The following is an 18,244-nucleotide window of genomic DNA, read 5'->3' as shown; positions in this document are numbered from 1 at the left end:
TTAATTATTTTTTACTTTAAAATATTTGTAATAATAAATGAGATAATTAGTTTAATAAAATAAATGTGACAGTGAGAGAAAATAAATATTTATTAAGTATAAGAAAATAGATAAATAATTTATTGATTTATTAAATTTTATATATTTCTATATATTTAATTAAATTATGATTATAAAAATATGAGACTTTTCAAATTTGAGGCCTAAACACTTGCTTGGGTGGCCTTACCCAAAGGCTGCCCTGAGACTTGGGAGAACTATATAAATTATCCTTTTGTTTTTATTAAATTTTGATTTGTTATTTTTGGATTATTTGAAATAGTTTTTATTGATTACTATTATGTTAGACTAATGTAACCTTTTAAGAAATATTATGTCCAAAAAAATTAAAAGAAATAGATGTTAAAAATTATCAAATTTTATCTAAATTCATTGGAGAAGTAGCAAATATTGAAAAATAAATTTGAGTGTGCTTTGAACAATGAGAAAAAAACTAGTTGGAAAATTTCAGCTAGAAATTACAATAAATAAAAGTTCTTATTTTATTTATAAGAAAAAAAATAACGTTCTTATTTTATGAAATATGACATTATAATAATGTTTTTATTTAGGAAATTTATTATTATTATCATAAATTAATATTACATACCAATTGCCCATAAAACAAAAACTAATTTTATCTTTTGTGCCTATCCTCTTAATTTAAATTATTAAATAAGTTATAGTTTTTAAACACTCTCACTTATTATATTTTAAAATTTATATAGTAAAAAGATTTTACATTCAAATTTTATTTATATGTAATATTCACTCATAATCACGTAATAATAAAAAATTAATAAAAGGATATAATAATATAATAATAATAAGAGATAACACATTAATTGTAATTTTTTTATAAATATCACCTTAATTAATCAATAATTATAAAAAAATCAGACAATGTTAAAGAGTAAAAGACCAAGAAATAAGAATAGACGATGGCCCTGGTCCTGGTGCGCCTATTTGGGGTGCACCAAGAGTGGACCATGGGTCTGCATCACCTTGACATAAAACGCCAGGGACTCACCCGAGCAGGATGCCGGGCCAACTCAGCAGCCATGAGCTAACCCTAGACCCTACTCAATTCCGCGCCTTCTGAGTCCTGACCCCTTCTTTCAAACCCCCACATTCCCTCCCTCATTTTCCCGCTCTCTCCCTCCTTAAAAATCCAACCTAATCTTCCAAACGGCCAAACCCTATCTCTCTCCTTCCAACACCACAAAAAAAAAAAAAAACACCTCTATTTCCCTGTCGCTTAACCCATTCACTTCCAATCATGAACCGGAGAACCCGATCCTTAGCCAGGCATTCCCTGACCGGAACCGAACCCTTCCTAAAGTATCTCAAACCCGGGGCCCTAGCTCGCCTCAGGGACTCACGGATCAGCGCCAGATCGCACCGAATCAGCTCCCTCTTTCAGATCTCTCCGTCCTCTCCGCCGTCTAGTGGTGGTCAAACCTTCTCCGCATCCATTGACGGCTTCCCTTGCTTCGCGGCTACAGCGAGGGTCTACGGGCCCAGGTGTCTCCAGAGGAAGAAGCTATTAGCCGCCAAAGGGATGCTGTTTCTGAATTCAACACAGTCGGCTCTGGATTTGGCCGATCCGGTTGTGGATTTGTTAACTAGTGAATGAAACTAGTTTATTATGTGAATTTGAACTCTTTTTTTTTCCTTCCTATTTTGGCCCTAGGTTGTAGATTTAGTTACTCCTTTCTTGTTAAATTGAAAAGAAACATGAAACAAATACTAGTAGTTGTAATAAATTTTTAGTTTTCCATTTTGAATCCGTTACTTGCAAATTTACGCAGTTCTCTGACCTGCTTTACGAAGTTAAGCCTTATTGAAGCTCAAATTAATTACTGAAAAATAAAAACTGTTTAAGAAATGTTTGATGATGTGGTTAAGTAAATTTATTACTAGCATCTTTAATTATGTTAGTGTTCATTAGGGTTTGAATCATGTAAATATGTAAGTCTTTAATTGCATTCGTGCTTGTTATAAGCTCTGCATTGCAACTTACATTAGTTACTTTGTTATCTAAACTGGCTTAAATTGTGCATCATGATCACATCACTTTGAGAACATTTGTGCTTGGTGTTTGTAGAAGGACCAAGTTTTAACTGGAAGAGCTGCTGAATGCAGACTTTCTTTTTCTTGGTGATGTGTAAAGAAAGTATGATTTGCTTTCGGAAGCTATGTTCTTCAGCTAAATGAAAGTGAGTGTGAGTTAGGGTTGGCTGATAAGAGATGGTGAAATGGCACCAGCCTACAACTTCAGTTCAATTTTTTCTTTTTCTTGAAAGCTTATCAAATTGAGGTGGAGATTGTTAGAATTTAGAGTCATCTGGGTTCTCAATAGCTCAGTTCTTTTAACTATCTTTGATATTCAGATGTGGTAGCTCTGCACTTGGCTTGATAACTGGATTGCTACTAAAGGTTAGATTCTTGGCCTGTAAGAATTGATGTTTAGCTGATTGCTAAAGTTTGATATTCATAGCTTTGCTATTGTTTCCATTGAACAAGTTTGCTTGAAGTTAGCAAGCTGGTGATTAACCTCCAGAGAAAGATGAACACAAGTTGAAGGATCTTGCATATGGCCTTAGAATTGGCTTAAGAGGATTTCGAAACCTTTCTTGTTCAAGTTTCTTCTAGTGCACTCTCAGCTAGGCAATGGTTTCCCTAAGATAATTTATTTTACTGTTTAAAGTCCAGTTGGCTGTGCCATGAAACAGGGAAATAGGATCAGTAGCCCTTCCCTTCCCACAAACCCTTCATCCCAATCAAAGATCAGATTTGGTTCAAGGATTCTATGGCAACCGTCAAAAGACTTAATGAGCACCATCAGCTAACCCCTTTGCCCTGATCCTTAATCTGATAGTAAGATGTTTTCCTTTCTCTTTATGTTACTAATTGCATGCTTTTATTTCATCTATCGTTAGCATAATTCATGGCACCTTTTCACCTATTTAATTTTCTGCTTTAGCTCTGGTGCTCTGCTTTTGATATTTTGTCAATGTTTTTTGGATTTGTAGGCTATAAAGTCCGTTTAGATTTGCATAGGACTTAAATGAAGTCCCCCTCCCTGTAGATATTTTCTAAGAGCCATTAATGCTTAGTAAATCGTTCATCTGTAAGTCTTTATAAAAAGAAAGTCATCATTCATCTCATTCTTGCTGAGCAAGGTTTAGACTGGGTTAGCAAGTATTTATGCTTTCCTTAGTTTCAAAGACTGATTCTAACTGCAATTATTTTGTAATTTGAACATGCCTAAAAACTGTTCAATCTAACTCTTTTAATCAAGCCTAGAATTCTTAAAATCGCATCTTATATACATCTTAAACGGGTTAAGAAGGTTTGACATGATTAATACATAATTTATTTATATTTTAATTGTATTAATATGATTAATTTAAACTTAAATCTATTTAAATCCGTATCGTGTTTGTATAGGATTGTTGTATCATATATAAAATTGTCAGTTCTACAACCAAGGCGGCAGCTGGCCTAAGCTGCTCTTTTATGTTATTCGCACTGTCCCACGCCAGCAAACAATGAAACTTAATGAAATATTTAAGCAAGCCGATGCCGAAGCCCAAGCCCAAGCCCAATGGGCCCCTGACTTTTGAGCACAGCAGATCAGAGCAGCGACAAGCAATGAACGACGCTGTTTTAGGCTATCAATAATCAAATAAGCTATTTTGGTCTGCCTGATAAAACACACCGTTGCACTAATCGAAAGCCTCGGCGTTGTCCTCAAAACGCACGCGGACAGTGCTTGGACTGTAACTGTGCGTAGTAAGCAAGCGAAGAAGCAATTAAGTTAACGATGGCGGAGCCTAAAACAAAATATGATCGTCAGCTCAGGTATCCTTTCAACTGTAATTAGATTTTGTTCCTTTTTAGGTTTTTGATTTAAATTTTTCTATCTTTGCAACAAAAAAAAAGAGTAAAAAAAATTCAAGTTTCAATAGATTTTTCCTCCCGAATAATTTAAGTTGCTGTGCCTATTCGCAATGTTAACAAAATTAAAAAAAAAATAAAAAATTGGCAGGATCTGGGGTGAACAAGGGCAAGCAGCTTTAGAGAAAGCAAGCATATGTTTACTAAATTGTGGGCCAACTGGTTCTGAGACTTTGAAGAATCTTGTTCTTGGTGGTGTTGGAAGCATTACGATAGTTGATGGATCTAAGGTTGAGTTGGGTGACCTTGGAAATAATTTTATGGGTAAGTTTTATAGTGCTCCCCCTCCCCCTCTTTTTTTTTTTTTCATTTTTATAACCTTCATTTTTGTAATAATCTTGTCTCCTCTCTGGGTATTGTTCTGGGTTAGTGGATGAGTCAAGTCTTGGTCAGTCAAAGGCCAAGTGTGTTTGCTCATTCCTCCAAGAGCTAAATGATGCTGTTAAAGCTAAATTTATTGAAGAGCATCCCGAAGCTTTGATCGACACCAACCCATCTTTTTTTTCTCAATTTACCTTAGTTGTAGCCACTCAGGTATCCAATCTTCCCATTCCTTAATTACCTACTTTCAGCGATGAAGTTAACTGTTAGGTTTCATATTATATTGCTACATGTTACTGTCAATTTCTCTTTGAGGGGTAAGTCTGGCTCTTATTGATGTCTATGTGTGCAAAGGCCATTTGGAATTAAAATAGCTCTATTCATTATTTTGTGTTGCTTTGTTACTTAGAAAAATCCTGTGATTCTATTCTTGCTTATATTTTGATTCATTCCTTTTGACTATGATGTTGTTTCAGCTGGTGGAAGAATCTATGGTGAAGCTTGATAGAATCTGTAGAGAAGCAAATGTGATGTTGATTTTTGCTCGCTCCTATGGCCTGACAGGTTTAGTTCGCATTAGTGTAAAGGTAACATGTTGTAGTTTACATTTTTTGCGCTTTCATCCCATCACCATGGACATCTCAGAGATATAAATGATATCAGTATGAAAATATCTTTAATTTCAATTGAATTTTTATGTAGGTCAAGTGGAAATGGATGGTTATTCATTTTAAAATTTAGACAAGATGCAAGGAGAAAATGAAGCAAAAGGTTTAATAATAATCATTAAGTTTTGCTTGTGGCAGGAACATGCTGTGATTGAGTCAAAGCCTGATCATTTTCTAGATGACCTTAGGTTGAATAACCCATGGCCTGAACTGAGAGGGTATGAATTTTTATTTTATTTTATTTTTTTTAATTAATGCTTATGTTGGTTTATTTCTCAGTGCATGTTTATATATTTCTATTTGCTATTGGCTTGCACCATAATGGTTTTATGATGCCAGTTTAACTGTTAAAACATTAGGTAGAAAAGACATTACATCTTTGTGTATTGTGAGATACCTAAACTCAGCTTCCTGAAACCAAATACTCTCCTCACTTATGGTCAGTGGTAAGTTTTATTACACTTAACTTCTTGTTGAGGGAGGTAGTATATATTTTTCTATCATGTTAGGATGAAACTGTACTTTTGGTATATCCTCAAGGAATTCTTGTAATTCATCCAATGATGTCTTTTTCTCAATGTGTTGCCCTCTGATGTGTCCTTAGAATATATGTGAATATTCATTGAACTTTAAGCTTATATCCTTTTGTTTTCCACTATTAGAATTCTGACTGGCATTTATGAATAATAGGTTTGCAGAAGCTATTGACCTAAATGTGCAAGACCCTGTTGCTCATAAGCACATACCATATGTTGTCATCCTTGTGAAGATGGCTGACGAGTGGATAAAAAGCCATGGAGGTAGTCTTCCATCAACCAGGGAAGAGAAAAGAGAGTTCAAGGTTTAAAAATTTCTGCGAATTTTATCTGTTAGATTTTTCTTCTGATTTATGTCAGTGGATTTAGTTTTAGTTCTTGGACATTTTAGGAACTTCTCAAAGCCAGGATGGTTGCAATGGATGAAGACAACTATAAAGAAGCTATTGATGCCTCCTTCAAAGTGTTTGCTCCTCGGGGAATCAGTAAGTTTATCTTAAGCAGAAGCATGGTTTAAAGTTTTAGAAGGATTTCCATAAAAACTTCTTTGTATCATCTGGAAATACAATGAGAAAGTACATTGATTTTATAGAAGGATCTGTGGCTTGTACTGCCTTGAACCATGTAATCCAGCTAACCGACCCATGGCAACGCTTTTTCCTGGGATTGGAGTTGGTATTGCTCTCATGCTCTAGGCTTAAGAGGGAAGCAGATTTGAGGAAACTTGCTATCTGTTCACATTAAGAAATTAGTTGTAACTATAAATCGGATAAAGAACTTACTGATGCGAAACAAATTGAGTGGGCAAAGTATCCTTTTTATGATTAGTAAACTCTTTACTTTTGTTGATCAAGCTTCTATTACTAATTGTCATGCATTATCCTTTGCATTCATTATTAGTTTGTTTTCAGTGTTGAGTTGGCATCAGCTGCAAAATCAGAGTTTACTCTGGTTGGTGGTTAACCTAACCCTCTGTTTTTTTATCTCAGGTTCAGATTTGCAGCAGATAATTATTGATAGCTGTGCTGAAGTTGCTTCTAATTCTTCTGACTTTTGGGTGATGGTAGCAGCTTTGAAGGTTGGTGATTTAAAAGTTAACTTGCACTTGCAAAAAACTCAATTAATTATTAAATTCCCTTCACTTTATTGTGGCTGAACTGGCATTGGTTAGAATGTCAGTCATATCTTTTTTCTTGTAATGAACAGTTATAGATTGATAGAAGCATAGAATCATTTATTTGTTTAGTTGTAACCCTAGAGTCTTTCTGAAAAACCTAAATGAGGCTTGCTGATCCTGAATGGTGGCTAGAGCTGTTATAATTTTATAACTAGAGCAGATTATTTGCATAACTGACTTGTTTCTCAGAACTGTTTCACTCTTTCTTCAAATATTTTTGGGAAAACTTTAGATAAACTTTCAGTTTGCAATGACGTCTCAACAATTTGAAGTAATTGTCAATTTTTATTGTCTGATTGCTTGATTTAAGTGGCACCATCTATGCAAAGTGTCGCGGGCATACCTGTTTGTGGAGAGAAAAAAAGTTGGACTTTATATTGCGTTCTGGTGGCATGATAGTTTGCTATTTGTTAATGTTATGCATAGGTTTAAACATGCATTCTCCATGCAACATTCTTGGTGATATTAATTTGTCTATGTAAAGTTTCTTCAAATTATTGAATTTTTAATCAATGTCCATCCCGCTATAAATGTTTATGATTGCCCTTCAAGTTAAATTTATTCAATCTCCTGCAAGTCTCTATTGATCAAATTTAGTCTTTGCAATTGTGCACTTTATGCAGGAGTTCATTGCAAATGAAGGTGGTGGGGAGGCACCACTTGAGGGGTCCATACCAGATATGACATCTTCAACTGAGTTAGTGATTGATCCATGCAAAATTTCTAGCTGTTTCTTTTATCTAAAATTGAGGATGACCGCTCTATCAATTCTCTTGTTCAGGCATTACATAAACTTGCAGAAGATCTATCAGGCTAAGTCTGAGGCTGATTTTCTTGTCATTGAAAAACGAGTTAGGAATATTCTTAAGAAAATTGGCAGAGATCCAAATAGTATCCCAAAGGCAACAATAAAAAGCTTCTGTAAAAATGCAAGAAAACTCAAAGTAAGTCTGTGAAATTGCATCTGTCTCTTATTTTATGGTTCAATCTACTGCCTGTATCCTCATTGATATGAGAAGCACTTTGATGGTAAGTGGCATCTATATCACAATTTCTACTAAAGTGTGTAAACTGTTTGGAGCCTATAGTATCATTTTGTAGAATACCTTGGTGGATCTCTATTGTACTCTGTTAAATGCTTTTTGTTAAATAATCTTTTGTCTTAATCCTATTGGTGATCACTAGCTGTTCTGGCCTTCTGGTCTAAATTTCATCATTTGTTTTTCTGTTAATTGGATCTTTCTGCCCTTTAGTTTTATCATCAGCATCCCCCATGCATGAATGTTTATGTTATGACAAATAGAATATTGTGCAATATGTTGCTGAGGTTTCACCCTAATGGTGATTCCAGAGAGATTATAAAGAGGCATGCCTCTTTTGAGATCTCCCTCAGCTAACTTGAGCACACATGGGCAAAATCTCAAAAGCACAAACTGAGGGTTGATAACGTATTTTTGACAGCTTATATAGAAGAAGTTCTCATTCATTTATAGCTCTTTGACTTGCTGCCCATCAACTAGGCATTCTAATCTTTACTTTGTAGGTTTGCAGGTATCGCCTCATTGAGGATGAGTATAATAACCCATCCCTTCCTGAGCTGCAGAAGTATTTAACAGATGAAGATTACAGGTGCCACTGACTTAAATTTTAGTGCTTCCAAAGTTCGAAATTATGTGCATTATCTAATCTCCTGTCTCTTCCCCTTTCAGAATATTTTGATGTTCTTTGATCTGTTTTGGACCAAATGCATTGCCCTATATAGATGAAAACTTTCTTTTACAGACTACATCATAGGATTCTATCTGTCATATAACATGCTTAAACTAAGTGAATTTGCCTGGTCTTCTGAGTAATGTTATAGTAACAGAGTGGGTCCTTACTTTACAATTGTGTTTCTCTGATTTTTTCCAAATCCTAGAAGTCAGATAGCATAGTCTGTAGTTTAGAGAAACATCTAGTTGGATCTCGTATATTGGCCTTTCCAGTTTTTGATGCCTGGGACATATTGCTTTGATTGGTACTGGTTTAGGGCTTTAACTCTGTGAAATTGAAATTGAAGCTATTCAAAAGACACACGCACCCTGAAATTGAAACTTTCATAACCATTCCTAGTTTGCCTCAGACCTGAACGGCCAAACAGCTGCAGTTACACCAGCTACTTAAAAATTTACCATTTCTTTTTCAAGCAAAAGACTTTAAACCCTTTCCTGAAGGCCCATAGAATCAAAATAATAATAAAGAAAACTGCTTTAGCTTTTATCTTTCTTCTGATTTCTACGAGGAATTTAGGGTTCCTAAACTTTCTTTAAGCAGTTAGAAAATCACATAAATATGAATTTGTTTGACTCTCCTAAACTATAAGTTGTTGAGAAGCTGTATGTGTTTAGGTATATAGTTTTCTGAATTTAAAAGGTGAATTTTAAGAACTTTTTTATACTCTTACATATTAATTTTAGCATATAGTTGTTTTCCTTTCCCCTGTTTTACATGAATGCTTATTGTCTAAAATTCATTTGAAGTGTTTTCATTGTTTTTCTCTGTGTTTTATGATTTGATTTTTTATTTGCAATTTGCAAAATTATGATTTTGATTACAATCCAAATCTTGATGATACGTCTTGCTTACAACCTATGCTCTTGTGGTTATATGTAGTATTGCTGTGGGATTCTATATTCTTCTAAGAGCTGTGGACCGCTATGCTGCAAATTTTAACAGTTTTCCTGGGCAGTTTGATGGGTAAGCCTAACTCTTTTTGTTTCTTCTTTCTGTTAGTATCGTAACCTGAGTTTGCATGCTAACTATGTGGTTATTCTTTTCCAGTGGAATGGATGAGGATATATCTCGGTTAAAAACTACAGCTGTTAGCCTACTTAATGATTTGGGTTGCAATGGCTTAACATTGACAGAGGACCTTATAAATGAAATGTGTCGATTTGGTGCTGCAGAGCTCCATACAGTTGCTGCCTTCATTGGAGGAATAGCATCACAAGAGGTGATCAAGGTATAGCGTCTTAGTCTTTTTATCAGCTATGTGTTTCAAGTGCATGTTGCCATGGTCTAAATGGAGGCGGTTACCAAAAAATGATTTTGGTTTGGCATAGTTCGTATTACTTGGTGTTCTTATAAGTGCCCTAAATTGCATTTGTTGCAGCTTATAACGAAACAGTTTGTTCCCATGTCTGGCACTTACGTATTCAATGGGATTGATCACAAGTCTCAGTTGTTGTCACTGTATTAGATCTTCAAGCTAGCAATTGTTTGAAGTAGTAAATGGTATGTTCGCATCATCTCTGGTGCAACTACCTTGTGCCATATCTATTTCAATGGAATACATGTTCTCAACTTCTGGTTTCACCGGCAGATTCCATCGTGAGATGGGATGGGCAATTTCATATGCAGGTATAGCTTTGCTGCTCCATTTTGTAAAAGATTTTTGGGATTGAGGCATTATTTGCATCATTGCAAGGCAATAGCTATGTGGTTTGATGGAGAGATTTTAATGATACTATAGTTCATGTAACCTGATTCAAATCGAGTAGGGAAGAGAAAAACAGGGAAAGAAGGATAACTGAAGAGTGCGAAAGATCTCAACATTTAATTTATTGAGCGAAGTAAAAGCAATGCTAATGTTGGCATTCCTTATTCACTTCCCCCATTCCTCTGCTATTTTCTACTGTTTTTTCTTTAAGGGAATGATTTTTGTGACTTTATGGTCATTTGGTACCCCGGGCGATTCAGGTTTCAAGTTAGCAGACTTGGAAGATGAAACTTTGCCCAGATAATTTCTGATGATCTGGTGATAAATATGTTTTTCTTGTTAAAAAATTGAAAAAAAATAAAAGAAAATGGTAAATGGAAATCACTGGACTTCAGAAAGAGAACTATTTAAACAAAAAAAAAAAACAAGTCTAAATAGAGATACGGCATAATATATTGAAATTTGTAAGGGTGAGTAATTAGGTAGTTTGGTCAGTTCTATTTGTTATATTTAAACAGGATAAAATAGATAAAATATATTTAAAAAATTGATTAAAATCGATTAAAAACCGAATTGGTTCGTTGGAGTTGGTTTTAAATCAAAAAAATTAAAATTTTATTATTTTTTTAAATCACAATATTAAAATTTATAAATTTTATTCTAATTTAAATATTAAAAAAATATAACATTTGTCTTACGGTAACTTAGTAATAAAAATATATATTTTATATAAATTCAAAAAATTAAAAATCATTTAATTCCATCAGTGATATTCATGAAATGAATGGAACATTGTACATAGGTTCAGTAACCAAACCTTATTTAGGCATCTTAGATGCATAGAATTTTTAGGAGACAAAATACTTCTTTTCTTATTTTATTTTATTTATAATTAATTTGTCTTGCATTTTACATTGATAAATACCTTGATAATAGCTGTTTTAGTTTCCCACTTTTCCCATCTTTTCCAATTCCAAGAGTTGTGCATATGCTTACCAGAAATAGAAGTTTCCATTTCATTCACAAGTTCCATATATCATCAACATTATATGCTTCAACTAGCCTGCCTGGGATTAGAGTGCTTTTTGCTGTATATGCTTCAAAAACTTTTATTGTAAATATCCACCAGAAAATAATTGATTCATACATTTAAGTCATAGATAAAAGAGTTTACATAACTAAATTTTCCTGCTCTATTCTCAAACTCAACAGAACATTTATAACAATGTCGATGAGCCCCGCAATGTTTTTGGCACTAGGACTAGATTCGGATCAAAAAGAATTTTGCCAAATACTGAATCCCTACAGCAGTGCTACCAACCTTCTGGTGGAGCAAAAGTTGTAAACCAATTTCCATCCAGGAAACCTGTATGCACTAGATAATTGTGAAAAACAACAGTCAGAAAGCTTAATCCAACTCAAACTCCGTACTGACTCGCAGGTTAAAACCAAATGTATTGCGATCTCAACAGTATCATGGTTCGGAATGAGGGAAAAAGAAACATACCCCAGATAACCATCACTAATGTTCAAGCCTCTTTCCTAGTTATCCTGTCATTTTAACAAAGGGATAATGATTAGAAACAATGGACTAGAAAAAGTACTCTGAAGAGCAACCCGAAACCTTAATATTCTAAAAACTACAAGATCAATAGGCCTGTCGTAGAATTTAAACTTTTCTACAGAACCAAAAGAAAAAAAAAAAAACAAAACACACAAGGCAAACTTCTAGGGTCGAAAGTAACTAGGATAAAAGCTGACCAACAAACAAATAGGTATAGTCCAAGATGAATCTAAGTAAAAAGAGACAAGTGTTACCCAAATATCACTTCATACAACCTTAATCAAACGGATTAAAAGAGTAAATTTAACCTAAGTAGGTCCCATGTCCGACCACACTTGCATATCATTGCAGTCATAATACTGAATCTTTGCAGGATTTGACCCAAAACACATTAAAGCAAAGAAAGACAGACAGCAGATGAATAATATATCCTACAAGTTAGGAGCTTTAAACTTCATTTTGAGAGGGCCACATTTACCAATGATTCAAATCACTGCACAATAAATAGCAAAATACAAGGTTCTATGCCCAAAATAACATTGATGGGCAATAGAACTTCCTCACCTGAAGCAATAAATACCCAAAGCTGTCGTAATTTCATGAATAACTGATGTGGCAAAGTGCAAGTAGAGCGATGCTGTTTTGAGAAAAAGAGAAATATCAGGCAACATATAACAACAAAAAAATAAAATGATAGCACAGAGCTTTGAACTGACAGAGAGATAAAGATGCTAACTTATAACACAAATTAATGTTTAAAAATTAATAGATCTCATTTTAAACCACAACCAAACTCGTCTTTATATTGTCAAACAAAACCTATTACAGAACTAGTTCAGAAATAAATAGATTTTTTTTGGCCAAATAAATTTATTTAGTAGATGTAGGAAAAAAGTTGCATAGAGTACCAAATCCATGCTTTTTACTCCCTTCAAAATGGGTTTGAATGACATGGGGTTCAGCCAGATTCAAGTCAATTTAAAATATGTCAACAAGGTAAAAGTCTAGAAGATGCCTAAAACCCTTAAGTAAAATGACTAAAGAAGGCAGCAATCATACCTGTGAATACACAGTAACCAAGAAGAACCCAGACCTCATCAACTAAAGGAACACTGGAGTAAAAGAGGGAAAACAACAATTAGCATTCATGTCAATGAGAAACAACAACTAAAACGGCATGGCACTGTATCAGGTCGCAAGCAAAATCGAACTAACACATACCCATCATTCAGTCTAGCTGTAAGAGCATTTGCAATTGCCAATGGAAGATACAAGAGTGACTGCAAGAAAAACATGTAATCAAGTCCATCAAAAAGTAGTTAAAAGAATAAAATCTTTGCCTCTTAAAAGACAAAAATCACTGCTCCTGTAAATAAAATAGCATAAAAATTTAAGTACAAATATAAATCCTTGTACATGGAATCAGAAATAAAGAGTGAAGCAGTTTTTTCGAAGGTGTAAAATTCTATGGCACTAGTTTATTGAACTCCATAGCAGTAAAAAAGGAGGGTAAAGGTGCAGAAGAGACATGCTGCTCACGTTCATCTCAATTCAGGATTCACTTAACTCAAGCTTGTTTGCAAAAAAAGTCAAACTCAAGCTTAAAGTAAGGCTGGCTTAGCTCATCAGGCTCAACGCTGAACATAATGAAGCTCGATTGGGAGTTCAATACTCTATCTAGTTTAAATAAATGATAATATTAATGTAAAAGTTTTATTAGGATCCTTATTTAAGAACAAGTAAACTTTTTCAAACTCAGTTGAGTTTAGTTTATCATCAAGATCATTCAAACTCAAGCTGACATTGACAAATCTGTCACAAGCTAAAGTCCAAGCCTGCAATTTTTTAGGCTTGCAAGAAGCTTGGATTGGCTTGAGCTTGATTATATATGTTAGAAGCCAAGTCTAAGCTTCTCAAAGCTCAGCTATATTAAGCCTCTACCCACATTGATTTGATCAGAATATGCAGTTTCACAAAAGAATGCTACATACCATGCACATGTTAGTTTTCAATCCCTTGGGTTCATCACACAAGTGAGCCAAAATCATTCGTCCCTGTCAAAACAATTTTCTCTCAGTAACCACGTAAATAGGAATTTGTCTTCCTACCTTATCAGTGCTCAGTAAATGAATTTAAGTGCTGTCCAGAGAAATAGAACACTAAAGCCTAAGAAACAACTATAACACAAGCCACATATTCAGAAGAAAATACATAAGTGTTGGGAAGTGGAAAAAGAAATAAAGAAAACAATATATAGGTAGACAGATAAACAGAAAGATACACACAAAAGTCACGTACACAACACTCAATAACACATGCACAAATACTTTAACACTGAAACATTCAAAGCTTATAAAGGGAGCCATTAAGAGTAAAGCCCCAAGATGGACACCAGAGTTCATATTAACACCCCTCATCCATAGAGTTGCGGAAGCAGAAGAAAGAACTCAAAATAAATGACTGAAAATTTTCATTGGGTGCACAAGAGTTTGTAGAGATGAGTCAGACAAAGAAAATCAATAACGCACTTTAAAGTGATGCAAACAGAAACAGTAAAAGACCTTAAAGTGATGGCTTCCTTAGGTTTCATAAATAGAAATTATTAAGAGAAAAGATGAGTGAGTAAGTGAGTGAGTGAGTGAGTAAGCGAAAAGAGAGAGGGAGAGAGAGAAACAGAGAGGAAAAATAAGGAAATAGAAATAACTTCCCTATGATTCAACAGCATCCTATATTAAAATTAAAAAAGGGTATATAATTACAAAATATTCACTCTTAAAAATAGCATTGGCTCGTTTTAAGCATCCAAACTACTGGCATGCAAGCAAGCAAGGAATTGTCTCCGGTTGTTGACAAGCGAAATTGTCTACAAAGATATTGTTCTAAACATATTTGAATCATTGTCACCAGTTTCACTTATAGATGCCAACAACAGTCATAAAGAGGACACATGACACACTAGAGCATTTAAACTAGGAATTTAGAAATATTAAAAAATTCTGATTACAAGCAAACCTTACCACAAGGAACCCAAAAGCAAGTCCAGTTCCCAGTATAATTAAATGCGGGTAATTTCCCATAATATCGGAGGGAGACAAATAATCCCTTCAAAGTATTAAAAAACCGCATAAGGCCAATATCCACACCAAAAAGGAAAAAACTAACATTGCTAAAAGAAAGAAGGACAGGTTCAATTTACCAAACCAGCACTCCTCCCATGAGTACAGCAAAGGGGTAAAGCTAACAAAAAAGAACACAAAGCATCTATTAAGCATTTAAGCATATATGGAATGAAGAAAGAAACACAAAAAGTTACAGAATTACCATGGCTAATGCCAGTAACATGCTTCCTTTTCTTGCCTGAACAACCTTATGGACATTGCTTATACTGCAAAAGAAACCGTACAAGCACATTAATGAAGCTTACGCTTATATTAACCAAAGAGCTGTAATATCAACAAAATAAAAACCCGACTGATAAGACAAGGCCTCATGCATAGAAACCACAGCCTCTGCAGTTCATATGGGGCATGCAGAGCTAAAATCTTTTGGCAGTCATCAAATATTTGGATTTCAAGGCCATGAGTTGGGAATAAAAAAGGTCATTGATGATGAGAATGCAATTAGATCATGTTACTCAGCCTAATAGTCCACCGCTCTAGTGTGGTGCTACAAGAATGCCAAAAGAAAGCATAACAAGCTTCAGTTGTAAAACCAGACTAAAACTGGCTAAAGAAAAGTAGACAATGTGCTGCAAAAGATCAAAGTAACTAAGTCTAATAATCCACAGCTCTGGTGTAAGGCTACAAGAATGCCAAAAAGAAAGTATGAGAAGCTACTACCATGAAAGCCTGAACTAAATTTTAACGATTTTAAGATGTGGATAACCACTTACTTGAAAGCGACTGTAGGTATAACACCAAATGCTATCATCAAATACAGCACACCTTTGTATGTTGGAATTTCTAAAGCCAAAAAGGGTAGAAAAACTAAATAAGTAACAAGAAGTTAAAGAAAAGAATGAAAAAAGCAACAAATAAACCAATAAGATCCAAAATCCAAGGCCAACATAAAAAGAAAAAAAGAAAAAGGCACAATTTTCTGAGCTTGACTTGCATTTCTTAAGACAAAATAATAATAAATATAAATAACTAATCAAATATAAGATACCTATACAGATAATGCGGTCAGCAGCTAACAATTTAAAATTGTAATCCAACATTTACAACTAGATTCTGGAAACAAAGGACAGATACTTAGAACTACCAGATACAAGCAAATGATAGAGAAAAATAAAATAAAACGAGATTGTACACTAAGAACACCGCTGAAACAGCTACAACGCCAAGATAAGGTATTGAATGAAGAACAAAATGACAATCACATACTGTGAAGTCAAATGAGGAGCAATTTCATGACTGAATCTAGTGAACCATCACAAATTTATCTCTGTGACAGCTCCAATATTACCACAACATCAGACTATTAAAACTTTTTAATTTGTTTTATCAAATCATTTCCATCTATAGTTTCACCCATTATCCATTGCTATTAATATAAGTAGCATGAGGGCTGCATTAGTACTTTCCCAAACGTAAAAGGTATTTTCAAAAAATGAAATCCATCAAGCAATATGAAGAAGAGTGACAGAATTCAAATAGCTATTGATCATATTCAAGAACACAAAAGAAAGAAAACTTTAAATTAAAACCATCATATCTTATAATTCATAATAAAATGTCCCCAAGATCCCCCATATATTGCATTTATAGTATTTGTGAAGTGTCGACTAATAAAGACATTAGCTGATTATTGTCCAGTTGCAAAAGAAATATCACATAATTAGAAACTTACCATTAACAAAAGGTACCCAACTGAACAAGGGCATGGACTTCCCGAATTGCTGAGCCCACCATTGGGCACCTTAAGGGAAACAAAAAAGATAAAGCAGTCAGAAAAGTGAAAAATAGAAGAAAAATATATAATGAAAGTTCAAAATTTCAATGCATGAGATCCAAGTAAAAGAAAGTTTTCACGGCACAGGTTGTTGAAGGCAGAAATAACATATCAAGGGAGGTAGCATACCAACAATTGCTGTCATAAAGTGGCATGTATATATCAGTGCAAGACCCTCAGTAGGCCCATTAATTACAGGAAGGATAAGCGTGTTGGTGAAATAACTGCATAAAAAAAAAAGAAAAATAACAGATGCATCAGCAGGGCTAACTTTCAACTGTATGCTACAAAAACCGCATTATAAACTATATGCCTTTCTAATATGTAGTAAGGACAGAGACATGCAAGAGAAATACATATCAAACGGTTTGATATAACAAAAAATGGTGGAGGTTGCAAGAAAAAGAGTAATGAAGACAAAACTTATAACGCATTTGTAGAATAATCCAAGTGATTGAAGGATTGCACAAGTATGGCCTGGTTTCTTACCAGGGAAACAAAAGAAAAAAAATAAAGTACATTTTGGATTACTTACTGTTCCCATGTAGCTCCATAAAATGGAACAGCTGAAATTACCCAGAACCAGAAACTGTCCCTTCCACACATGGCAGTGCTCCCAAAAGCCATGGTTTCAAACTGCAAAAAGGATCAGTCTCATATAATGGAAGAATTTTATTAGCCTTTGAAGTGTTCTGTAATGCAACAAGTTAAACACATACCGCACATGCAAGCGCATCACACCCTGTAACATTTTAGGAACACCAAACATAATTATTACATAAGAACTTGTTCTCAATGTAAGTAGCAAGTGATGGAGAAAAGACATGATAAAGTGAAATTACCATGGTCAAAAAGCTCTCCAAGTGGACTAGAGGAGTTTGTCCTTCTGGCTTGCTTCCCGTCAACAGCATCAAAAGTCTAGCATGTAATTAGTAATACATCAAAAAGAACCCATACTGAAAATAAAGAGTAAAATATTCACACACTCTTCCCCCTTCCCAAACACACCAGGGGAAAAAGGAGAGAGAATTTTTCAAAACATTGCCAGCAAGAAGGAAGAGCAAACCTGATATAAAAATAGAAGTAACCCATGTGCAAAATGAACCCATCTTGGTGGGGGTGAGTCCAAGTGAGGGGAATAAATCTGAAACAGTAATAGAAATAACAAACTGAATGGAAAGATTATAGCAAAAGAACATGTATCATTCTCCTAAGCCTTCCAAGACACCATCATACACACAACCAACATGTTTGCTGAAGGATAGTATTTACACATGAGACCGACATTAATTAAACAGACATGTAAGGCAACACCAGTTGTATATCAAACATAGAAACTGCCATTAGAAGAAGTGAAATTTATTTCTATCTAAATTGCAAGTGCATGAGAAAAAGAAAGAAAATTTATAGTTTTTGCAGGTTAAATTAACATACACATGCCCTTCTCACCATATAAATATCATTTACATACACTACCACTTTTAATCACAATTAGCCTTAAAACTCTCATTTGAAGTCATTCACTACACAAATTCCAATTTCAAA

At 34.4% G+C, this 18,244-nt stretch overlaps 3 protein-coding genes across 8 annotated transcripts in view; 2 read left to right on the top strand and 1 right to left on the bottom strand.

The window, feature by feature from the left end:
• Positions 1-1,219: 1,219 nt before the first annotated feature.
• Positions 1,220-1,826, top strand: LOC110423455 (uncharacterized). The gene has a single exon (XM_021437668.2). It carries the CDS (start codon positions 1,319-1,321, stop codon positions 1,673-1,675), a length of 357 nt encoding a protein of 118 aa, XP_021293343.1. The 5' UTR covers positions 1,220-1,318; the 3' UTR covers positions 1,676-1,826.
• A 1,923-nt stretch (positions 1,827-3,749) lies between these two features.
• Positions 3,750-10,350, top strand: AXR1 (NAD(P)-binding Rossmann-fold superfamily protein). Of its 3 annotated transcripts, none has more exons than XM_021437750.1 (14): positions 3,750-3,906; positions 4,094-4,266; positions 4,373-4,536; positions 4,800-4,910; positions 5,130-5,209; positions 5,682-5,832; positions 5,919-6,012; positions 6,517-6,605; positions 7,328-7,401; positions 7,486-7,648; positions 8,248-8,333; positions 9,357-9,440; positions 9,525-9,705; positions 9,856-10,350. In XM_021437750.1, exons 1-14 carry the CDS (start codon positions 3,869-3,871, stop codon positions 9,940-9,942), a joined length of 1,575 nt encoding a protein of 524 aa, XP_021293425.1. In that variant the 5' UTR covers positions 3,750-3,868; the 3' UTR covers positions 9,943-10,350. The 3 variants fall into 3 exon arrangements, with proteins under 3 accessions (XP_021293425.1, XP_089640868.1, XP_089640867.1); XM_089784742.1 differs by having other exon boundaries at positions 7,328-7,648; positions 9,856-9,977; positions 10,066-10,350; XM_089784741.1 differs by having other exon boundaries at positions 7,328-7,648.
• Positions 10,351-11,255: 905 nt separating this feature from the next.
• AAPT1 (aminoalcoholphosphotransferase 1) overlaps positions 11,256-18,244 on the bottom strand; it is an 8,754-nt gene continuing 1,765 nt past the window's right edge. For 3 of the 4 annotated variants that reach the window (XM_021437394.2, XM_089784668.1, XM_089784667.1), the window contains 16 exons: positions 17,766-17,843; positions 17,542-17,617; positions 17,419-17,441; positions 17,235-17,335; positions 16,829-16,923; positions 16,598-16,666; positions 15,639-15,708; positions 15,068-15,131; positions 14,943-14,983; positions 14,764-14,848; positions 13,738-13,800; positions 12,968-13,026; positions 12,806-12,858; positions 12,311-12,383; positions 11,690-11,733; positions 11,256-11,557 (listed from right to left, as the gene is read on the bottom strand). In XM_021437394.2, coding sequence (XP_021293069.1) covers positions 11,712-11,733; positions 12,311-12,383; positions 12,806-12,858; positions 12,968-13,026; positions 13,738-13,800; positions 14,764-14,848; positions 14,943-14,983; positions 15,068-15,131; positions 15,639-15,708; positions 16,598-16,666; positions 16,829-16,923; positions 17,235-17,335; positions 17,419-17,441; positions 17,542-17,617; positions 17,766-17,843 — 972 coding nt within the window. In that variant the 3' untranslated portion in view covers positions 11,256-11,557; positions 11,690-11,711. The remainder of the gene's footprint in view (positions 11,558-11,689; positions 11,734-12,310; positions 12,384-12,805; positions 12,859-12,967; positions 13,027-13,737; positions 13,801-14,763; positions 14,849-14,942; positions 14,984-15,067; positions 15,132-15,638; positions 15,709-16,597; positions 16,667-16,828; positions 16,924-17,234; positions 17,336-17,418; positions 17,442-17,541; positions 17,618-17,765; positions 17,844-18,244) is intronic. The other variant, XM_021437395.2, reaches the window with a different exon arrangement.

This window comes from Theobroma umbraticum, unplaced genomic scaffold, assembly GCF_002168275.2.
Source record: "Theobroma umbraticum cultivar Fairchild unplaced genomic scaffold, ASM216827v3 scaffold_20.0, whole genome shotgun sequence".
In the NCBI taxonomy this organism is placed as follows: Eukaryota; Viridiplantae; Streptophyta; class Magnoliopsida; order Malvales; family Malvaceae; genus Theobroma; species Theobroma umbraticum.
This window is presented reverse-complemented; position numbering and strand designations above follow the sequence as displayed.